Below are 23,081 nucleotides of genomic sequence, written 5' to 3'. Positions count from 1 at the left end.
AAGCATTAAACCACCAATAGAAGTATGGCTAAACCTAGTATGCCACAACTAGGCATCTTTCAGTACATTAGAAGTGTGTGCCCGACAAGTGACATCATGCTTATCATATATGTCCAATTTGTACAAACCACTTGTGGTCAAAGATCCACTAAGCACAATCTATTTGTCCTCTTCTATGTCACAGATAATGCATTTATCATCTACAAATTCAACATTAAGACCCTCCATTGCTAGTTTCTTTATAATAAAAGATCTTAACCTTTTTCTTCTGATTTGAAGAGTTAGAATCCTTATCCTTCTTCTTTGTGTTAGTGGAGAAAGCCTAGTCCCCTCTCTACCACATCATTTCCTTATCCCAAAGCAATGAGCTGGACTCCTTGAATGTGAGAGAGCAAGCTTGACACCAACATTCAAAGATGTAATAAAACGGTAATACCCTTAGACAGCAAGATGAGTAAGATTCAAGGAGAGCACATTCATGTCGATTGTAGTCATCTAGTTACGGAGATCTTTGATTCTGGTGGGAAATACCTCCACCATTTCACCTTCATTCTCAGCTTCTCTTATTGAAGTTGATTTTTTGAGATTTCTGAATCCTTGAGGTATTTTGGTCTCATATTGGCTCCTCAAAAACAAGGTCCATGTTTTTGCAGCTTGTGGAGATATGTTGAACGATGATCAACACACTATCTTCCATGCTTGTGTGATGATGGCACATAGAACATCTAAATCCCTTCATCTCTAGGCTTGGATAAGGTCAGCATCAAAAGTGATACAAGGTTGCCATCTACATCCCTTGTTTTGGCAGAACATCAACACCAATGATGGTGTAAGAGTAAAGAATAGCCTTAAGCTTGAAATTTCAAAGAGGATAATTGGCATCGTTAAGCTTTCCATTAGCACCAAAATGGTAGTGGGGGTCTTGTGGAAGATGCCATTTCTCTAAGTCCAATGCTTAAAGGAGATCCAACACTTCCACATGATGAGGTTTTCCATGAAGATAAGCTAAAGATCCTCTCATCGACAAAACCCATCATTCACAGCTTCCAAAGATAGAAGCAGGTCTAGGCAGGGGGTTGTTCACTCAATCCATACATCTGAAATCCCCACTTCTAGCCTAAGAATATTTCACATTATGTATGTCCATGTGTATGTCCATGGGCCCAATGATGTAACAAGATAACCAAAAGTCTTGTACATATGGGTAGAGATAGGGAACGGGCACCCACTTAAGTTGGGTGGCAACTTTTAGTAATGTGAATGGGAGAATTCAATCAATTCTCCAGTGTAAAGCTTTGAGGCCTTCAAAAATCATAAATGTATCTTAACAAGGTAACAAAACAAGAACAAATCTTCAACAAAAGATATGCCGATCTACTTCAAGCCAAATCAACACACGAAGTGGCCATTTACATAACTTCTTACTCAGAAAGATGCATGGATTGCAAAGTTAGAACAATAGTTGTTTAAGTAAGTTGCAAGTGTGCTAAACCAGATAAAAAAATGAATTGTTGAACTATATGAGAAAATAAAGGAGCTTGTGGAGCGCGCATCATAATTGGTTGAGTCGTAAGCATTGAACCAAATGAGAAAATGAAGTAGATCATGCTCACAATTAGCCTCTTTACCAGTAATTCTGAGAGCCCCTTCACAAACCTTCACCTTGTTTTTTTCATCACACTAACCCATTAAGTGCCTACCGTTCTGAGTGGGTAAGATGGAAATGCGCCTTACGATTGGTTAACATTCACAAAGGCTCTTTCACAAGAGAAGTTACAAGCTTTTTAATATCAAAATGGATTAGAAGAGTTAAACCCTTGAGAGAGCTTCACAAATCATGGTGAAGAGTTAAACCCTTGAGAGAGCTTCACAATATCAAAATGGATTAGAAGAGTTAAACCCTTGAGAGAGCTTCACAAATCATGGTGAATCAAACAAGCACATAAGCATAATTAAAGGCATGATTAGTGATGGTAAAGGGATCAAGGAGCTTAATCAAACTTGTGGATCATTAGAGGAGGTAAAAAACCACTTTATTTATAATGGGGTGCCTCTTATATTAGGTTGAATACAAGGCATAAGGAGCCAAAACCATCTCCTTAAATTACTCCCAGATTCTCTCCCCATAATCTCTCTGCCATTCACTCTCCATGATTCTTAGTGGGCTGATTGGCATCTTCTTAGCCACTTGCAAAAGTAGAGATTCCCTAGTAACTAAGTTGCTTTTGTGGTGATGAAAGTAACCTTAGACCATACAACCCTTACACACATAAAGACTAGGAATATTTGGTGTACAATCCCAACAAATCCCCTCTCAACAAATATCCCATTACCTAGTGGTCAGTGATCCTAGGTACCACACTTTGAACATAGTCTATTACCTCCTAGTATACACAAAGGAATATGTGAGAGATCACTCTATGGGGTAGTCGAAGATGAAGGTCATGGCCTTAGGCTTCTTTAGAAAGCACAGTCATCAACAACATAGTTGGCCTCATGTGAGGCCTCCTTCTCTTGGTCTTCTTCAACTTTTCCTTGTCCTATAAGGAGAGCTCAAGCTTTGTTCTTCAGGAAGCAGTTCTCTTTAGTGTGGTTATTCTTTCCACAAAATGTACAAGTCTTCTTGTTTGTGTTGATGTAGCCCTTAGAGTTCTTACTAGAGGAGACTTTGTTGTTGTTGAAGAACTTTTTCTTTATGTAGAATGTCTCATCATGATTGTGGATTGAGATTTTATTCTCTTGAAAACTCTTGTACTCTTCTAGTAGTGTTGTCTCCACACCATCTAGCTTAGGTTCTAGCAAATTCTTCAGAGTGGACACACAATAAAACGCGTTTTGGTCTCTGTTTGATCACTGCAAGGTGTTTTTGAGACAATTTTGGGAAGTTCTAGTTGAGAACCATCTCTGGTCAAAATCTAGTTATTACAGTGAAGCAGTGAATTTTGGGAGTGCAGACAATGTTTGCACATGCATTGCTGACCTTGGTGTATGTACAAGTACTCTGGTCACATTTAGTGAAATATAGGTTATGCTGAAGTACCATTGTAGCAATCACACAAGATATTGTTGTGTTACAGGTTACATACATAAATTATCTACTTGCAGGTTTCTAGTTGTTTTGCAGGCAAACATGTATGATTGGACTAAATCAAATTGTGAGTAAGAAGTTAGACAAGAACAACTTCCATGCTTGGAAGTTCAGAATGACCAATTTCCTGATGGGTAAAGGATTTTGGGACTATGACGAAGGACACAATGAGGAGCCTCCAGAGTTGTCTGAAGAGAATGCCACCCCAACACATATAAAGGCATTGAAGGATTGGAACTAGGGTGCAAGGAAATTCATGTATTGGCCTTCAATTAGTATCACAAATATAATAATAAGACACATATAAGATGCCAATACTCGCATGCCAGAATCTAGCGTAGATGTTCTAGACCAACACAAAGGCAAGGAAACTGCAGCTAAAGAAGCAAGAGCTACATACTGTGGTGGAGAAGAAAAGCATGTCTATCAATGAGCATGCTTTAAAGATCAAGGATATTGTTGAATCCCTTGGGTCTATGAATGTTTCAGTGGCAGATGATGATTTAGTGAGTGTCTGTTTGAATGGGCTTGGCAAAGAATACAAGCCATTCACTAAGATATTGAAGATGATGAGAGGGCACAAGCCATCATCATGCTTCATCTTGATGAGGCTCTCATTCACCATGTGGACCAGCTTCCGACTGCAAAGGAGAAATGGGATGAGCTTGATAAGCTCTATGGAGCTCGTAGTAAGAATTCCAAGATCTCACTTAAAATTGAATTTTTCAGCTTGGAACTCAAAGAGGGAGACGGCATTGGAGCCTTCATCTCTCACTTGAAGGGCCTTGTGGCTCAACTTGCATCAGTGAATGCGAGAATGGATGAAGATGATATAGTGGCTATTTTGCTAAAAGCAGTCAAGAAGGTGTACCCCACCTTAGTCCACCACCCTGAAGAACATACCTAATCCCACCCTTGAAGGAGTCATTCAATCTTGTCTTGATGAAGGAAAGAGGCCAAAGGGAGGAGCTGAATCCTCAAATGCAACAACTTCATCGAATATCGAACAAGCTTTGTCACATCAAGTGATCAAAGTAAGATGTGTCCATTGTAAAAAGGTGGGTCATTTGGCAAATAATTGTTGGATCAAATATCCCAACAAAATGAAATGTAACAAGTGTAAACAAACGGGACATATCACATCTAAATGTCTAACAAAGAGTCAGAGGCTAACTTTGTATCAGCCTCTAACTCCACTGAGAAATTGTTTTAAATCTCAATGTAACCACACCTCTATTCCTAAACTTGTACGCCTAATGTTATAAAGGCATCCTATGTCCAATACCACCTATTCCAATTTTTTTCATAGTTGGTATTGAGGGGGGGTATTAAGAGACTAAGGTTATGTAAAAGGGGAGGAGAAGGGTGTGTGTGTGTGTGAATGGACTTATGGTCCACTAGCTCACCTATTTAAAGGTGGAGCTAGAAGGCATTTCAAGAGAGCAAGAAGCTTAGTTGTATTTTGAGCAACTTAATAAGCAAGATCTTTTCTTGTATTTTGTGAGTGTCTCTTCTTCACATATTTGATCTAGCATGAGCACCACGAAATTCTAACATGGCAACCCTGAGAGCTGTCAATTGCTATGGCAGCAAAGAGTTGGTCTTTACATCAGATGGATGTAAAGAATGCCTTCTTGCATGCCGATTTACAAGAAGAAGTGTACATGATGTAGCCACCCATTATGAGAGCGATGCACACCCAAATTTTATGTGCAGGTTACACAAAGCCCCGTATGGCTTGAATCAGACACCCAGAGCATGGTCAAACAAGATGAGGGAGTATCTTGCTACGATTGGATTTTAGATATCCAATGTAGATTTTTCACTTTATGTGAAAAAGGCAGATAGAGAGATCATGCTATCAGCCATTTATGTGGATGACTTGATATTCACTGGTGATAGTGATGGTGACATACATGATTTTAGAAGGCTTTTGAAGTAGAAGTTTGAGATGAGGGATTTGGGTGAACTATGGTTTTTCTCAGGCAAAGAAGTGGTGATATCACCTCATGGAATTTTGTTATTACAAAGTCAGTATGGCTTGTCCAAGTATGGTATAATAGGCTGTAAGCCTATTTCAGTGCCATTGGAGCATAATACAAAGCCTTCTAGAGATACAAGTGAGTTTTTGTGAAGGACCCCACCACATACAGGCGCATAGTGGGTAGCTTGATCTACATGACCATACTAGGCCATACTTGAGCTATGCTATTGGACTTGTGAGTCAATTTATGGAGGCCCCTAGGAAGTCATTCTTGGATGTGGCTAGATGGATTCTCAGGTACATAAAGTCCACAATTGATTATGGACTTTTCTATGAGGTTGGTACAGAGATACAACTACATGGGTACACAGATGCTGATTGGGCTGGTAGTGTCATAGACAAGAGGTCTACCAATGGCTTTATATTTTTGTTTGAGAGTGTTGCTATGAGTTGGAGTAGTAAGAAATAGCCAACAATTTCTTTGTCAAGTATAGAGGCAGAGTACAAGGGTGCTGCTATGGCAGCTTGTGAGGTAGCTTGGTTTCAAAAGCTACTTGGTGATATGGGTGAGCTCATGGATAGGGGAGTTGTCTTTTATTGTGACAATATGAGCAGCATACACTTGGCAACAAGTAACCCAGTATACCATGCTAGAATGAAGCACATTGAGGTGCATTATTACTTTGTGAGGGAGAAGGTTCTAGCAGTGACGACTTGCTTGGATGATAGCCTCTGCACTTACGCCATTGGCATGACAAGCTGTGGGACAACCACTTTGGAGTGCTAGGGAGTTATGGCATAGTTATAGCACCAAATCATGTAGTCGAATTCACACTATGGACCGACTATTGTATGTTATTATAAGAGACTAATTTTCCTTATAGTATGTACTCTTATCTTTTTAGATGTATGGTTGCAGAGAAGAGAAGAAGAAAGAAGAAAATTCAGCCATCCATCTCTTTCTTGTATCTTACTATCTCTTGTGTTTGCTTGTTATAAGGAACTCAAGCTCTCTCTCTCCCCCACATTCTCTTTAATACTGGTATGGCATCTTCTTCATCTACTGGTGTACCTACTGCAAGTTGACCCATAAGACTCGTCATGCAATTCTCTTTAGTACTGCTTTGAAGTATTAGGATGAGCCCTTTCAAAGCTTTGTATGGACAAGATTGCTTAACTCCGTTAACTTGGTCTGACCCATTGATTAGGGTCGAGATGTCCAGACAGATGCTTGATGACATGGAGCAGCAAATGCAGGCAATTTGTAAAGATATAAAAGCTGCCCAGGATAGACAGAAGCAGTATGCAGATAAGAAGAGGACAGACAGAGAATTCAAAGAAGCAGAGATGGTCTTTCTATGCATAAAAATCAAATTTAAGGAGAATAACACTTTTGAAATAAAAATAAATCCTTTAGGCATCTTTCTATGCATAAAAATCAAATTTAATGAGAATAACACTTTTGAAATAAAAATAAATCCTTTATGCATCTTTCTATGCATAAAAATCAATTTTAATGAGAATAACACTTTTGAAATAAAAATAAATCCTTCATGCATCTTTCTATGCATAAAAATCAATTTTAAGGAGAATAACACTTTTGAAATAAAAATAAATCCTTCATGCATCTTTCTATGCATAAAAATCAATTTTAATGAGAATAACACTTTGAAATAAAAATAAATACTTTATGCATATTTCTATGCATAAAAAGCAATTTTAATGAGAATAACACTTTTGAAATAAAAATAAATCCTTTATGCATCTTTCTATGCATAAAAATCAAATTTAAGGAGAATAACACTTTTGAAATAAAAATAAATCCTTTATGCATCTTTCTATGCATAAAAATCAATTTTAATGAGAATAACACTTTTGAAATAAAACTAAAATCTTTATGCATCTTTCTATGCATAAAAATCAGATTTAAGAAGAATAACAGTTTTGAAATAAAAATAAATTCTTTATGCATCTTTCTATGCATAAAAATAAATTTTAATGAGAATAACACTTTTGAAATAAAAATAAATCTTTTATGCATCTTTTTATGCATAAAAATCAATTTTAATAATTAATATCAGTGATATCCATGCATATTCATAGGTGAATATGTACATGGAGTAATTAGAATATTTCTTTTAGATGCAAAAATGGTGGGAATTACTCTTTTGGAATAACATAAAAATAAAATTTCTTTTCCACAAAATTCTGGAAAATTATGCCATTACCTCCTTTGTATTGCTGACCATTTCTAATTTTTATCATTCTTTAATTGACTTAAATTAACCCAAATTAGATTCATAGAACTCTAATCTACATAATTTTCTAAATTCAAGAGAGTAAACAATAAGAAGAGTTTAATTAATCACTTAGTTAATCTTTCTAGGATTAAGAAAGGCTGGAATGTAAAGAAGAGAAGGGGGTGGCCTTTTCATCAAGGCATAGCATTTGAATTTAATTTGATTTACTATGCAAAACATAAAAATCAAGAAAACCATAGATGTAAAATTAAACAAGTAAGAAAATTAACTTACATAGAGCTTGTAAGCTCTCCTTTGGCTTGAGGGATTGAGGGTTCTACTCTTGTTTAAAGCAAGAGTGGCCACCAATTCACTTTGGAGAGGATTAGGCCAAAACACCATAGGAACCTTAATTGGACCATAATCTAAAAATTTCTGAAAATCTGGACCCTTACGCTAAGGTCCTTTATACCTATTTTCAATTAATTCCAATTACACATTGGAAAGTTCTTTTTGAATTTCTGATTTAGGGGAAACCAATTTAGACACTAGGAGGATTTTTATATCCAAAAATATCTCAATTTTGAATTACCTTCCTCTAGAGATTTTCTCTCTCCAGGCCAAAACAGGGTAAAACATGATCTTTCTTTTATTTCTGAGAGGGGAATAATTATAAGATCAGAAGGGGAGGTTCTTACACCTGCACACCTCAAAAGCTGAAGGGAGGAATCTTACAAGACATGGACATATTTCCCTGCGTGCCACTTGTGCTATCGTCTCTCCGCTGGATCTGGGAAATATAAATCCTTGAAATGGCTTGCAAGTCTGGCTCGGCTCATTCGAGTCGTATAGCAAAAGAGACAATATGCTCGAAGGTGACGGCGGCAGTCATATCCTGTGACTGGGTGGGATCGGGAATACCGGATAAGTGTGGAACTTCCATCTATAAAACCAAATTCTTTGATTAAAAATCTTCATTAATGAAGCTTAAGGAATGAAAATACAATACGTAAATGCTCTTTCTGAGTTTTTATTATAAATTTCTGATAAGAAATCATTTTTCCTTATTAGATTTCAACAAAGCTCTGATACCAGCTGTGAGACCCCTGCCCCCTCCTCCGAGGGCCCTGGCGGCAGAAGTAGCATCAGTCTCTCGCGCGTGGGGTAGGGATCCACACTTAGGGCCTCGCCCATGGATATCCAGACAAGAGACTAGCTTGGCGGTTCCTCCAAAGCTGAGCCCGAAAAAACTTCCCTCGCCCGAAAGGCATGAGTGAGTCCACCAGGGAAATCATCTAATGGGAGAATTGATCTAACGAGTCAAAGTATTATTAACTATACAAATTGATCCGATTGAACCCAAAAGTCACTGGTCAGATCAAAGAAAAGACTTGCACTTGGTTCATAGAATCACCGCTTTTTTTCTCCTTTAGCGAGGCACAGCCGCACTGATTCCCTCCTACAGAACAAGGGTTTTCTCTAGGACTTAATCTAACTAATGTAACTTAATCATAACTATTTGTATCGTAGGAATCCCTCGATCCAGCCTAACCCCAACTGGCCCATGGGCCAACCACTGTATTGCTAGGATTCCTTTATAAAACTTTGGTTATGTTTTGCCCGGGTACCGAGGAAAAGAGTTCCCACGCCCCCTAGCTAGTGCTTCAAGCAAAATTTAAGGTAGGCATACCACTTACACACCCAATATGAAATTGCTATTATAACAGATTCGGCTATCTTTAAAACAATCTTTCAATGAAATCATAGTATTACTAATCATAATCCTCCAAAATATTGAGTCCATTGTTTTATAAAATTTATCATCCGGACTCTCTGTTGAAGACCAGCTGCCTGCTGGTCAACCAACGAGATCCAATATCAAAATTCGATTCACAAAAGTCGTTCTTTTCAGTTCAGCTGTATATTCATTGATGTATGCATGGGTGTCCTAGCAACCGCGAGCCCTTGCATCACCTGGTCAGAACCCTCTAGGATCCTAGTACTTTACTTAGGGACCGCTTTGTCGGTCCTCACCCATCGTACCACCGGAAGTGCACCATTTTAACCATACCGAGGCTGGTCAAGACCTCGGTAGGCTTTGCCGCTAGCGACGTCCCTCAATGACTCCCTGCTAGCAGCTGTTACAAAACGAGTCTCTCCTTAGTTAAACACATACCAAATGCTTCGTCCATCATTCTGGCATAAAACAGTCCTTTAAAAGAAAATAGAGGTTCTATGCAAGTAGAATTCCCGGGTTCGAGATTGGTTCCACAAAACCCTTTTCTCTTAATCCAGATTTTCTTAATGAGAATCATTGATCTTTCATCATGGTAATCTACCCATTATTTGACTGAATTTTCAACTAGATTCTTGGTGATTTCAGTTAAGGAAAAACTATGCTAATTCAATGGTAGTCTATTCTCTATGTCAAGAATTGGAATTGGTCACACGAGGTTTTTTCATGATTCAGATTCGAGAGATGGGCAAGTAGTTTACTAGCCGCCCCTCTCACAGTCGTGGTCTAACCAAAATTATTCGGTTTACTTCTAACTTTGATTCCTAAGGATTAAAAATCTACTGAACTTCTTATCGTAAAGGAAAATTCCAACTTTATGAATTTCATTCCTTCCTAACCATAATAGATTAAGAAATGGTTCTATATGAGAATATCGGGTTTTTATAAGAATACTCTTCTTCCATTAATCTAATTTTGGGTAAATATCAATTTGGTGATTTATCCACCTAAAATATCTAAGAATATTCTTTCTACCAATTTAATTATCAACCCTATGTTTCTAGGTGGAATTATGGTGAAAATTCCTCTTCTGTCACACCAAAATTTAATTTAAACCTTTCTATTCTTAAAATACCATAAAAATTCTTCTTTCAATAAAATACAAATATCCATTTTTTGAATATGCTTAAAATTCCTCTTTTTGCATTTAAATGATTGAATTCCAAATGTCATGGGAATTCCTCTTTTATCATAAAATAAATTTATCTAAAATTTCTCTTTTTTAAATTAAATAAAAATATCCATTATTTCAAATATGCCAAAAATTCATCTTTTTGCATTTAAATGATTAAATTCCAAATGTCATGGTAATTCCTCTTTTATCATTTAAAAATTTCTTATGCATAAAATAAATTTAATAAAAATTTCTCTTTTCTTTTAATTAAATATTTATGCATAAATACGAAAAAAATTATTTTTCATGAATATGGTAGAAATTCCTCTTGTAGCATTATGCATAAAAATAAGATATGTATTATTTTTTGAAAATTTTTCCATAGCTTCGCTGCTATTATTGATAATTTTTTATTTTTTTCTTAAAAGAATAAAACATTATAATGAAAATATGATAGAAAATCTAATTTTAAGTTTAAATCTAAACTTTGAATTTAAATCATAATTTTAACCATAATCATAAACTTAACTATGATTATCCCACTTGATTAAGCTAATTTCATTATTCCTCTTTTTCCAATTTGATAAGATAATCTACTTCTCATTTAGAATCAATCAAAGTAGTTTTTAACTACTTATAAATAATCTAAAAGAATTAACCATTATTTTGTTAAGATAAAATCATAAAAATACCATTTTCTTATTCTCTAGCTTAACAAGCCTAGAGTTTGGTTTTGAAATAAGAATTTATCAAATGAGAAGCATTCTTTTGCTAAAGAATTAGCCATAGGAATGACTATTCGTTTTAAGAGAGAGATATACATAAGAAAGCATTCTAAATAAGCATAAAGATTAACTTTTTCTTGATTACACATTGAGATTCTAAGGGAAAGCTTGATTTGAATTCAAAACAACCATTTCAAAAAATTCTCAAACTTGAGAGGGGGGGAGAGAAGAGAAGTCATTTGAGAAAATTAACAAAAAACCATAAAATTCATTCTTACCTCAAGGATTAGCTTGCTTCATTTTCTAGAAGTGAAGCCCCCAACCAATCAATTGGTTAGCAAGTGGAGAAGAGTGCTCCAAGAGTTGTTGAAGAGAGAGAGAAGCTCCAAGCTCCCCAAAAGTAGAGGAATTTTAAGGGATAATAAAAAATATGATTATTTTAATATAATACTGGCATGGTATATCTCATAGATGAGAATATAAAAGAATGAGGGTCTATTTATAGGTGAGGGAGGCCACTAACTGAGTCCAACTGGGTTCTAGAAATTTTCAGCTTCAGTTTGGCTAAATTTGGACAAGATTTGGACCAGTTTAGCTCCCCTTTTGATCCAGTTTGATCCAGGAGAGAGGAGAGATAAAAATATCACAATGTTTTTGAATTAAAAACCCTTCCACACATGTGAAGGAGGCACCTACCTCAAAGGTCCCCCTCTCCTTACCAAGGTGTCAAAAATTCATCATTTCTCGATCTTTCATAGCACTAGCCAAGATGCATCAGTAACTGCATCTTTGAGAAAAGAAGCACATGATCTGGAGTCTCTTGTTTGGTATGATTTCAAGAACTTATGTTTTTAGTTTCTTTTCATTATTATTCAAACACTTTAGATTTATGTTTCACTGAATTTGATTGTAGGGTCAAAACAAATATAGATCATGTTCCTGGTTTTCATTTCAAAAGTTCCTTTGAAATGATCACGGTTGGCTATTGGGATGACATTGAGCAAAGACGTGTTAAAGCACATGTCAATGAGTTTGGATTTTCCAATGTTCTTTATTTTCCCATAGTAAATAGGAAATTAAGGCATGTGATTGAGTCCAAAGCCTTGGTGAATCCCTACCAGAAGCCTCAGTGCTTGATTAATCGTTTGATCAACCTATTTTCTACGCCAGATGATTGGATGCTTGACTTGTTTTCTGGAACTGGTATACACTTATTTTTGCTTTAAAAAATCATATTTAATATATGGGTAGAGATAGGAATTGGGAATTCACTTAAGTTAGGTGGTTGGAAAAAGCCCTTTTGTATATATACCTATTGCATCTAGGATAATAAGCAATCAATTACCTATGTACTTTTAGAAATTCCACTAGAAATTCCACTATGAGGACATCGATTATTTTTTGATGAAGTCCCCTTGGTTAAAAACTATTTTATTGGAGCATCTAGATCTCATTAGGATATTTCATACATAAAAAACTACTATAGTCTAGGAAATATTATCTAGTAGTGCCTTGGCTCCTATCCATTTGGTAGTGTAATTAGTCTTCCACTATTATGTATTAGTTCCTTCTAGTAGTTTTCTTCTTAAATGATGTTGATCCTATGCTAGGTTTATCCCCAATAAACATCCCAAAAATTGCTATTTTGGCAACAATTAGGACATATCTCTTTTGCATTATCATTAAGGAAAAGTGTTCCTCACAACTAGTAGCAACAGTGCAAGCATGAGTCACACCTTCTTTTAAGGAGGCCACTATAGAAGGCTTCTTCACCACACAAAACCAAGTTTCAATTCTTTCCTAATCTCAGATGAGAGTAGGGAATGTGGGGAAGGGTAAAGCATCATTAAGCGAAATATGGACTCTCATTTTTGCCCCTTAAGGATTTCTCGATCTCCTCTCTCTAGAAAAATGGGCTCATGGTGACATTTTTTCAAATCAAATCAAAAGTTGCAGAGATTGCACATTTGGAATCTATTCATTGAGACCTTTCCAATGATGTATAGCATGATGGGAAATTTCGATCATTCAAGAAGTCCCCAAATTGGTGATGACATGGCATGTAACACGTGTGGCGTGTTACATGTCACATCATCACCAATTTGGGGACTTCTTGAATGATCAAAATTTCCCATCATGCTATACATCATTGGAAAGGTCTTGAACGAGTAGATTCCAAATGTGCAATCTCTAACTTTTGATTAGATTTGCAAAAAAATTACCATGAGCCCATTTTTCTAGAGAGAGGAGGTGTAGAAATCCTTAAGGGGTGAAAAGAAGAGTCCATATTTTGCCTGATGTAATGTCCGAGACTACCTCAAACCAAAGGGATAACATGTCATCAGCAAACCTATAACCTCAAAGCCATGCTGACATAGGACAAGTGCCATTGAAAGCCACATAGCCCAAACCCATGGGATAAAAAATCCCAAACCCTGAAACAAAGGGCTTTGTGCAACCACTCCCTTACATTCCATTTCTACGTGAATATGCAAAAGAAATCCCAAATCCTAAAACAGAGGGTTTTGTACCACCACCACTCCCTTACATTCCATTTCCATGTGAATATGTAAAAGATATACTTTGAGATGACATTAGAAATGAGAAAGGGAGTTTTCATAAACATAGCACCTAGAGGCTCAGAGTTAGGCAAAATGAAGCTAATCCACATCTCTAGGATGATGACCAAATTTGATAGAATTAGAGACTCCATTCAATACCTAGATCAGAAGCTCAATCAAATTTGTGAGACCATGGGAAGGATTAATGATCCCACCAAGATCTATTCATTTGGAATTTTCCTTGAAGTCAAATTAGGCCAATGATTTAGGTCTTTAAACCCACATGAAAAGCCCAATGAGGCCTTGATACACACATCCATTGTGGGATTCGTGTCTAGTGAAACGAGATGGAGCACTATCGCACAAATATATAACCTCTAACAAGAGACTAGATGACTTATCTCTTATCGATCGATTAATGATTAGCCTCAAGAGAAAGAGGCTTTATGACCATCTTTACAAGCCTAGACACTACACCTTTGATGAGTGTTATCGTGAGGTAGTAGACCTAGTAGAAAATCTGTAAGACAAGATGTAGAAAGTCATCCACCCAAACCAAGAGATAGGGGACATATTATCCAAAGCCTCTATGTCCAAGGGTGCATAACCAACATCAACTAGAGTCCTAGTCATGGTGATGAGGATGGATGAGTTGGCAAAAGATGTATGAGGACTTCTAACTAACACCAACTAGAGTCCTCGTCATAAATTAGCAAAAAATTTGCTTAACCATTTACTCCATTTAGGCCAGTAGGGTAGGGCCAACAACCCTAAGGCCAATCTTAGCTAGCTCTTCAAGAGGGACACCCACACTTATGTCCATGGAGAGATTTGGTTTGGGGTGTAATTTGCCATGGAAACCATACAAGCACGGAGTGTTCATTGCTAAGTCCTAGATAATATTGAAGGTATCCCCCCAAAAGAGAGAGACAATTGGCACTAGATTATAAGGATATTGATGACACTTAGACATTAAACTTCAATGTGATCTTTGTATAATACAAGGATTGTTGCTTTTAAAAAAAAAACTTTTAAAGCAAATAAACACTAAGTCTTATGGGCTTTTGTAACACCAATATGAAACACACTAATGTGAACGACATTCATGGAAGAAAAACTGCTCAAAACTCACCTATGGGTATGGACTGCTCTGAATCTTGATCGAAGAACGGGTGGTGATTTTGCGATGAACTATCTCAGGTATATATTTTCTCCGTGAAAGGCTTCTGATGACCAAAATGGCTGAGAAATATCAGCGGCTCTCCTACCTTTCATTCTCTCTCTCTCTCTCTCTCTCTCTCTCTCTCTCTCTCTCTCTCTCTATGGCCAATGCAAAAACTGAGAGAGAGGAGGAAGGAGACCACATAACAACAGTGATTGCATGATGATGCCATGTTGCATCCACTTGTAGCAACTTGCATGCCATGCCATGAAGCTGCCATGTTACACATTTTGGAATTAATTGGGGGCACACTAATCTAATGTGTAAGTGTGAAAATTTCAATATTAGTCTACACAAGGTTTCTTGATCGTAGTCTTCGTGGCATTTTTTGATTGATATGCTTGGGTCTCAACTTCTTGATCGTGGTCTCAACTTCTTGCTTGGGTGCCTCCCACTCCACATTACAAAATGCATTGAACTGGTCAATATTGTGGTTTATTGTTTTTTTTTTTGGCTTTGGCTGAAAATTTGAAAGTACACTACTCACACACACTAATGCCATCACTTGCACAGGGGAGATTTGAACCTATCACCTAGGGACTCTCAAAAATTTCCTCTACTTTTGGGGAGCTTTGAGCTTCTCTCTCTCTTCAACAACTCTTGGAGCTCTCTTCTCCACTTGCTAAACCAAATGATTGGTTGGGAGCTTCACTTCTAGAAAAAGAAGCAAGCTAATCCTTGAGGTAAGAATGAATTTTATGTTTTTTTTTAATTTTCTCAAATGACTTCTCTTCTCAATCCCTCTCAAGCTTGAGAAGTTTTCTAATTGATTGTTTTAAATTCAAATCAAGCTTTCCCTAAGACTTTTAATGTGTAATCAAGAAAACGTTAATCTTTATGCTTATTTAGAATGCTTTCTTATGTATATCTCTCTCTCAAAAAGAATAGTCATTCCTATGGCTAATTCTTTAGCAAAAGAATGCTTCTCATTGATAAATTCTTATTTCAAAACCAAACTCTAAGCTTGTTAAGCTAGAGAATAAGAAAATGGTATTTTTATGCTTTTATGTTAACAAAATAATGGTTAATTCTTTTAGATTATTTATAAGTAGTTAAAAACTACTTTAACTGGTTCTAAATGACAAAGAGATAATCCTATCAATTTGGGAAAAGAGAAAAAATGGAAATAGCTTAATCTAGTAGAATAATCATAATTACGTTTATGATTATGGTTAAAATATGATTTAAATTCAGAGTTTAGATTTAAGCTTAAGAATGGATTTTCTATCATATTTGCATTACAATGTTTTATTCTTTTAAGAAAAATTGAAAATTATCAATAATAGTAGCGAAGCTATGGAAAAAATTTTAAAAAATAATACATATCTTATTTTTATGCATAAAGCTAAAAGAGGACTTCCTACCATATTCTAGGATTGGACATCCTATCCAAAAAGAATGATTTCATCATATTAATGGGAAATAAATTTTTAGTATTTATGCATAAATATTTAATTAAAAGAAAAGATGAATTTTTGGTAAATTTAGCGGATTTATGTTTTCCTTTGGGAGTGGTGGTGTTACATGGAACAGCAAGAAGAAGTCCCAACAGTTGCCTTATCGAGTACAAAGGTAGAGTACAGGGGTGTTGCGATGGCAACATGTGAGATAGCTTGGTTACGTAAGCTACTTGAAGATTTGGGGCTACATGTGGATAGACAAGTTATCATCTATTGCAACAATCTTAGTGGCATACAAAACCCAATGTTTCATGCGTGGACCAAACACTTAGAGGTCCATTATCACTTTGTCAGAGAGAAGGTCTTGGTAGGAGATGTTGATCTCGTGTACAACATTAAAGGAGTAGATAGCTAACATTTTCACAAAGGCCTTATGAGCAGAAGTTTCGCAGATACTGCACTATGCTTGGAGTTTTGGAGATGGAGTTGAGCTTGAGGAAAAGTGTTGGGATACCAAGCTCAACAGGAGCTGATACTCATGGCGTGCCTGGATGAGCGTTCCATCTTTACACCATTGGCATGTTTGGTAGTTGAGACAACGGAACTTCGCCAATGAATCTACAACTCGACTACACCTATCTAGTCCAACTGAGTTATGGCATACTTATCTTACCAACTCATCTACCGTGATCACATTTTGGGCCACTTGTACATAGTACTCTAGTACTTATGTTGGTTTTTACTTATCTTTCGTAGACCTCTTTTGAGAGCAACAAGAAGAAGAAGATTTCAGCCTTCCATCTGTGTGTATCTTGTGAGAGTGTGTGTGTGCTTGCAAGAGCCCAAGCTCTCTCTCCTCCCCCATCTTTTTACATAGTGCCTTGGCCCCACCCAAAGCTAAAGAGGGGAAGCCTGAGACTAGAGAGACCACTCCCTCGCCAACTTGTTTACTATGGACAAAGTAACACTATCATAGTTGGATAGAAACTCGTGTCAAACGATCTATTCAGTTTCGTATCGTTCGTATTGTTTTTAATGTGCAGTACTTTAGAAACCATACATTTTTTCCATACATACACACATTGTAAACCACTCTGTAGGTTAATATGGTTTCACTTGCCCGACCTACTGTAAGGCACTTTACCATCTTACACACTCGAATGGGCATGGTGTTAGAACTTTTAAAGCAGTCTTACCTTGTAGTTGATGTCAAATAGGGAAAGTATAAGGACTTCTTATACATACTTGCTTAAGACTAGTAATAGAAACCCGACCTTTTTTTTAAAGTTTGGCTAACCTAGTATGAAACTAGTCACTTCATATAAGTCATTTTTATCAAATAATACACATTCATTCCATTGTAAATAGAATACTTGTGAGCTCCTCTTCTTCTCTACTCTTGCTTACTTGTATGCTATTGGATGCATGCATGCTAGATGGATGCTTGCTTGAATAGGTTTACGTGTAGGTTTCTTTCTTCCATTAGCTTTTTCTTATGCCTACCTCATCTAGGCGAAGAGAGCTCTCCCTTCATCCCATTGGAAAGAAACATTCTAATGTCACAACAGAGTGAGAAGCGACAACGAGAGTTAACGCACCCGCATTGAAAAGTTGTAATTACGGCTCTAAGACAAGGCTCAACAACACATGCTTCGACAAGGCTAAGGTAAGCTCGACTTGTAACACGTACATATACGTACACGTATATACATATATTTACATACAAGCGCACACACATACATACATATATACATGTGTGCATGTATACATATTGCATACACATATATACATACATGTTTATACTATGCATGTATGTATGCATATATACATACATACGTACATATATACATATTACATATACATCCATGCATGCATTAATACATACATACATGCATATATTATGCATGTATACATACATGCTGCATACGTGCATCATATATATATACATATACATACTACATACATACATACACAATGTATGTATTTATGTATGCATGTTTAATGCATTGTTGCATGTATATATATACACATGTATGTATGTGTACGTACTATGTACATTTGTATAAATGCATAGTACCTCTCCTTTGGGGTCAAAACTTTAAGAAACCCGTTCAAAACCCATGTTTCAGAACGTAAGACGAGTATTCTATGCCAACTCTCGACAATCGTACCAGCTTTGCTGCATATTTTTGACTGATTGAAAGTGTGGTGATTGTATGTATTGCAAGCAATTGTGGGCTTTGAGTGGATGTTTGTGGCCAAGAAGCTTACATAGCACAATAATGATGAGGCATTCACCATCAGGTCAATTTTCGAACTCGTAATTACGAAACAATCACTCTTTTTTTTGAAGTATTACAAGACTAAGTTTTTTTAGAGTAATAATAAAAACTCAAGTGGAGTATGTCCTTTGAAGGAAGCTCGGGATTTTGGTCACCTTCGCTAAAAACGTGTGTAAACACTGTAGGCCTGGCGTGTCCCTTGCTTTCCTGCTCTAAATGAGTAGCATTTCCGTCTTCAACGCCATGCAGCTGAGGACGACCTTAGGAAAAACTTATCCTTTCAAAGGTTCGGGTTGTTGACTGGATATCTCATCAGATACCCTCTGATTCGTCTAAAATAGGCATGCTTGATGGGCCTCCACCATCGAGGAATGCATCATGCTAAATGGACTGATAAGCAGCAACTCGAGGCCGCTTCTCTTTTTGGGGCTACAATGTAGGAAAGAGATTAACCAACCCATATGCAATTTGAGGATTGAAACTTGGGTATTGGTGTAATTCATACCCTTCGATGACTGCACACTTCTTGTTTTTTTTTTGTAACCCCTTAAGCAAGGTTTGCATTAGTCCCTCTTACCACATTAAGGTTAATACAAAGCTGTGTTTTTCCAAGTTTCTCGTTTTCTTTTTTAACGCTTTTGGTTTTCACATTCTTCTGAGGACGCATGTTGGGTTGAAGTCAAATAACAGGAATACAGCAACTGGGTGAACCGTGCCCATGGATGCAAACAATAGACCATAAGGGTTTAAAAACCCACGTGGGAGTCAAGGCCAAGTTTAAAACAAAAGGGTCATCAATTTTGCCACATTTCAAGTATACCTCAAAGGTTAAAAATTATATCCAAGGTTGAGCCTAACAAAGCCCTTCCAATGATCTCAACATGCAAAAGGGAGAAAAAAAAACTCACCTTTGATCTTCTGATATCATCACATAAAGCAACCCCTCCTTTTTTACCCAATCCACACAACTATAGGATCTAAGCACGCCACTGAACCACAGACATCAAATTGAGAGCAGAAAAACTTATCATCTACATGAATCGATCAACTTTCAACAGTAAAGCAACTCATTCCTGAGGATAAAGCTTGCATGCATGAGGCACTTGAGTGGCTCTATATCGACAAAGAGAACTCCTTAAACTCCCAAGCAACTCCTACAAGGCAAACACAGATACAAACCAACATAGATATGGTGCCAACAGCTCGCCACCCAACCATAGCTCCTTTTGGAGCACCCCCCCTAGCTATGAGGCTAGATCAACACCACCACCATACTCTACACCCAAAACCTAACGCATGAGCCATTGCCAAGGCCTCGCATGTGTCTTGATCCCCCTCAGGAAGCCCTCCCTAGTGGAGATATATGTGAGCACTCTTACTAATAACCATAACTAATTATAGCTTTTCACATTAACCCTTGCAAATAAGCGCCCATAACCTATGTGTCTCATCCTGGGCTGCCCTAGGTATAACCTTAAAGTACACACCAACCAAGTTAGGACCTTTGGGGCCATAACAATGACCTATCAAAATAGTATGAACTCTCGGAAAACAAAGCCTCCCCCACTAGCTTCTTTATGGCTATACTTAATGTAGAATGCATGACAAGTTGCATGGACAGTCATCTGTGAATACATTTGAGCTCATTGTCACCACATTGATTAGACCCCAATTAAAACACTTGATATTCAACTCCATTTGTAAGCTGCAGGCACACATTACAGGTGCACTTGAATCAATGTCTTGCTCCCAACATTTAGTGTGGATGATATGAGAAGATCCACTTCCATGAAGTGAGCTTGGCTTTGCAGGTTTTCACCTGTTACTGATAATGTGAAAGGTGAGATCTAATGCTATTTGACAGCACATTTGTGCCCAGAAACCAAGCCCTCCCAAAGACACTCCTCACAGACAGTACACCCATAAACTCGGCTGTTTTTATCGTTCACCGACGATGCACCGAAAGGTGAGATTGATACGCAGCCCATTGGCTCTTTTGCGCCTCGGCAACGAGTGCTCCCAATCTCGTTGTGTGTAGCCTTGCATTACAAGCAATGAACCATGCTTCAACGTGAATGTGTATAGTTCCATTGGTAGCTCCTCTAAAAGACCAGAGCCCGAAATCTTTCTGTCTGTCGAGGAAGTGCCAAACTTTCTCTTTGATTTGTTTGACTGCAATAATGAATTAGCTAGAAGCACATCAAAAGCACTGCCTGCTTCCATCCTATTTGGTGGTGGCATACAAGACGGGCTTTCCTTTTCACTATTTACTACTGCTCTTCTGTTTCTTTTCCTTCTGATCAAAAACTCTCTCTCTGCCCCTAGAGTTACTGATGCAATCGTTGGAGTAAATCCGTATACCTTCTCATCATCAGCATGCCATGCAACATAATCGTTGCCATTTGCATACCTGAACATCAATACAATTCATAAAACTGGACATATATCAAAAGTTTACAAATTAACCATCTGCTTGGGAGGGGTTAAGAACTTGATGGTCTAACTGACACCAAGAAAAGGCTGCCCATACCTATTAGCTAGGACACTGTTGAACATGCACCCAGGCAATGCCATATGTACCTGCACACAGGTAACATGAATGTCTCAACTAATTGCCATTACTAACTATCATCTTAATCAAGATTCAAAACAGGGGAGTGCGTAGAAACATACAGCATCTGCAATAGATTTCAAAACTGGGAAGCCATCCCACTTGTAGACAACAGGCTGGTAGCCACTGTATTTGTAGGTAGGTAGCCCTTCATCCGCAACATAGCAAGTCTCTCTTGGCTGCAGGCAAATCCACTTGCAAACTAAGATAAGCTTAAGGAAATCTAATTACCAATTTTATAGCATGGTGGCCAGAACTACTTCACGACCCATTTGCCCAGGAGGAGCCATTGCCAACCAACCCCATTGAGACATTTGCATCCCAACTTGCCAGGAAACACTTTTCAAAGCCAGCAACAAGCTTGGAACGTGTTGTTTGGCAAGTTAAGAAAGGCCACTCGGATTAGAATTGCACATCACATTAAGCTTGGCCTTGGGAGAATCATGTCCTAACTAGATGCCAGTGAAGAGATCCTGTGTGTCACCATTAAGTGCAATTTTCCAACCTTCAACCAACCCCTCTATAAATGGCATGATGCCATGGCATAGAAATCCACCAAAACATTTGCAAAACTCTGTCGTGGTTATCACAACGTTTGATAGACATGTCTGACTACTGAAACTCTGATCACACATACCTGTTCACAATTTCTGCCATAGACGCTCAGCGTTGGTCTGATCCATGGCAGCTCCTTATCTAAACTTTCCAAATGTGCACGGGCTTGCTCTGCCTCCAGAAACTTCTCAAAGTAGAGCAAATCTGAGCCGTTCCCCAAGTCGATGTGTTTTCCTGGAGATAAAGTCGTGGGGCATCCTGCAATATCAAAAGAACGAAAACCCCTCTCCACTGATGTGCTTGATGAATGGGAGAAAGAGTTCAGGCAAGCGATGACAAACAGTTTCAGGCATTGCCCATACGACTTGACAGTGTTAACACAACAAATTAAAGCGATGAAACCAACAAAGCAAGGCCCTAACCATTGTTGTAAGACAAACCTTTGGACTGATTAGATGAACAAATAGATTAACACCATCAAGTTAAAGAAACAACAAAGTTTCGCGAAGATGACATCGCACCTGTTGCAGCATAAGCCATACTCCCTAGTGTGTACAACCCTCGGCAGTTCCTAACCGTGCCTTCGACCTTGTAGCTGCAATTTTCTACAGTGATGATTTTTTAATGAAGGTATTGCATATTTTTTGGTCTTCTTTCTGGAACTTACAACTATTGAAAATATATGAGAATTTACAAAGTAGGAGAGTTGCTACATTTCCTACCCAAAGTCTACAAAATCACAAACATTGCCTTTCCTTTGATTTTTCGCAACATTTCAGTTCTCAACAACGAAGGAGAGCAATGATTCTTTAAGCAACAATTTCAATTTTGAGTGTCATGTGTAGAGAACAACATACCTCTAGGGAACCTAAAGAAACAATGCCAACTTTTGCTATGGTTGAAGCCATCTCTTAGTTCACTCTATGGTCTATGTAAGTATATGGGGGGCAATACTTGGAAGAGTTTTTAAAGATTCTCATATGTTAGCTCGTGAGCGCTTTTGAGCTCCCCCCTTGCCTGCATGTCAACTACGCCCTGTGGCGCTTCTTCCTTCCATCACACAGCTGCCCCCCCTCCCTGCGTGTTCCAGCGCCGCCCTCCCCCCTTCTTCGCACCTCTGCCCGCCCCCCCCCTCTCTGCGCATTTCAGCACCCCCCCCCTTCTCTACACATTCCAACACCGCCCGCCCTCTTTCTTCGTTTCAGACCCCCCCCCCCCCCTCACGTTGCTTGCGCCCACCCCCCCCTCTTCCCTCGGCCCCTTCCTCTCCTCCCCCCCTTTCTCTGCTTTCCTTCGCCCCCCTAGCATGTCCTGACTCCTTTAAGAGCCACCGGCCCCCGCCCTTTTTTTTCGTCCTCCTTTTCTATACTCTGCCTCTCTCCTTTCTTCCCTCCCATGCAGGTTGGTGCTTTCAGGCTCTTTGGGGCTTTTGCTCTATTTGGCAAGCTTCAACCTATTCTGGTCTTCGCCCTCAGGAGGACTCCATGGCAGCCGCTCTATCATC

General features: G+C 38.0%; 1 protein-coding gene across 2 annotated transcripts; it reads right to left on the bottom strand.

Annotated features, from left to right (window-relative positions):
* Positions 1 to 19,998: 19,998 nt before the first annotated feature.
* On the bottom strand, positions 19,999 to 22,253 carry ALKBH2 (oxidoreductase, 2OG-Fe(II) oxygenase family protein). Of its 2 annotated transcripts, none has more exons than XM_086798600.1 (5): positions 22,099 to 22,253; positions 21,660 to 21,835; positions 21,085 to 21,201; positions 20,942 to 20,991; positions 19,999 to 20,821 (listed from the first exon to the last, which is right to left on the bottom strand). In XM_086798600.1, exons 1-5 carry the CDS (start codon positions 22,115 to 22,117, stop codon positions 20,350 to 20,352), a joined length of 834 nt encoding a protein of 277 aa, XP_086654726.1. In that variant the 5' UTR covers positions 22,118 to 22,253; the 3' UTR covers positions 19,999 to 20,349. The 2 variants fall into 2 exon arrangements, with proteins under 2 accessions (XP_086654726.1, XP_086654725.1); XM_086798599.1 differs by having other exon boundaries at positions 21,660 to 21,868; positions 22,099 to 22,201.
* Between the last annotated feature and the right edge of the window lie 828 nt (positions 22,254 to 23,081).

This window comes from Cibotium barometz, chromosome 5 (genome assembly GCF_041138505.1).
Source record: "Cibotium barometz isolate CiBa-2024 chromosome 5, ASM4113850v1, whole genome shotgun sequence".
NCBI lineage: Eukaryota > Viridiplantae > Streptophyta > Polypodiopsida > Cyatheales > Cibotiaceae > Cibotium > Cibotium barometz.
This window is presented reverse-complemented; position numbering and strand designations above follow the sequence as displayed.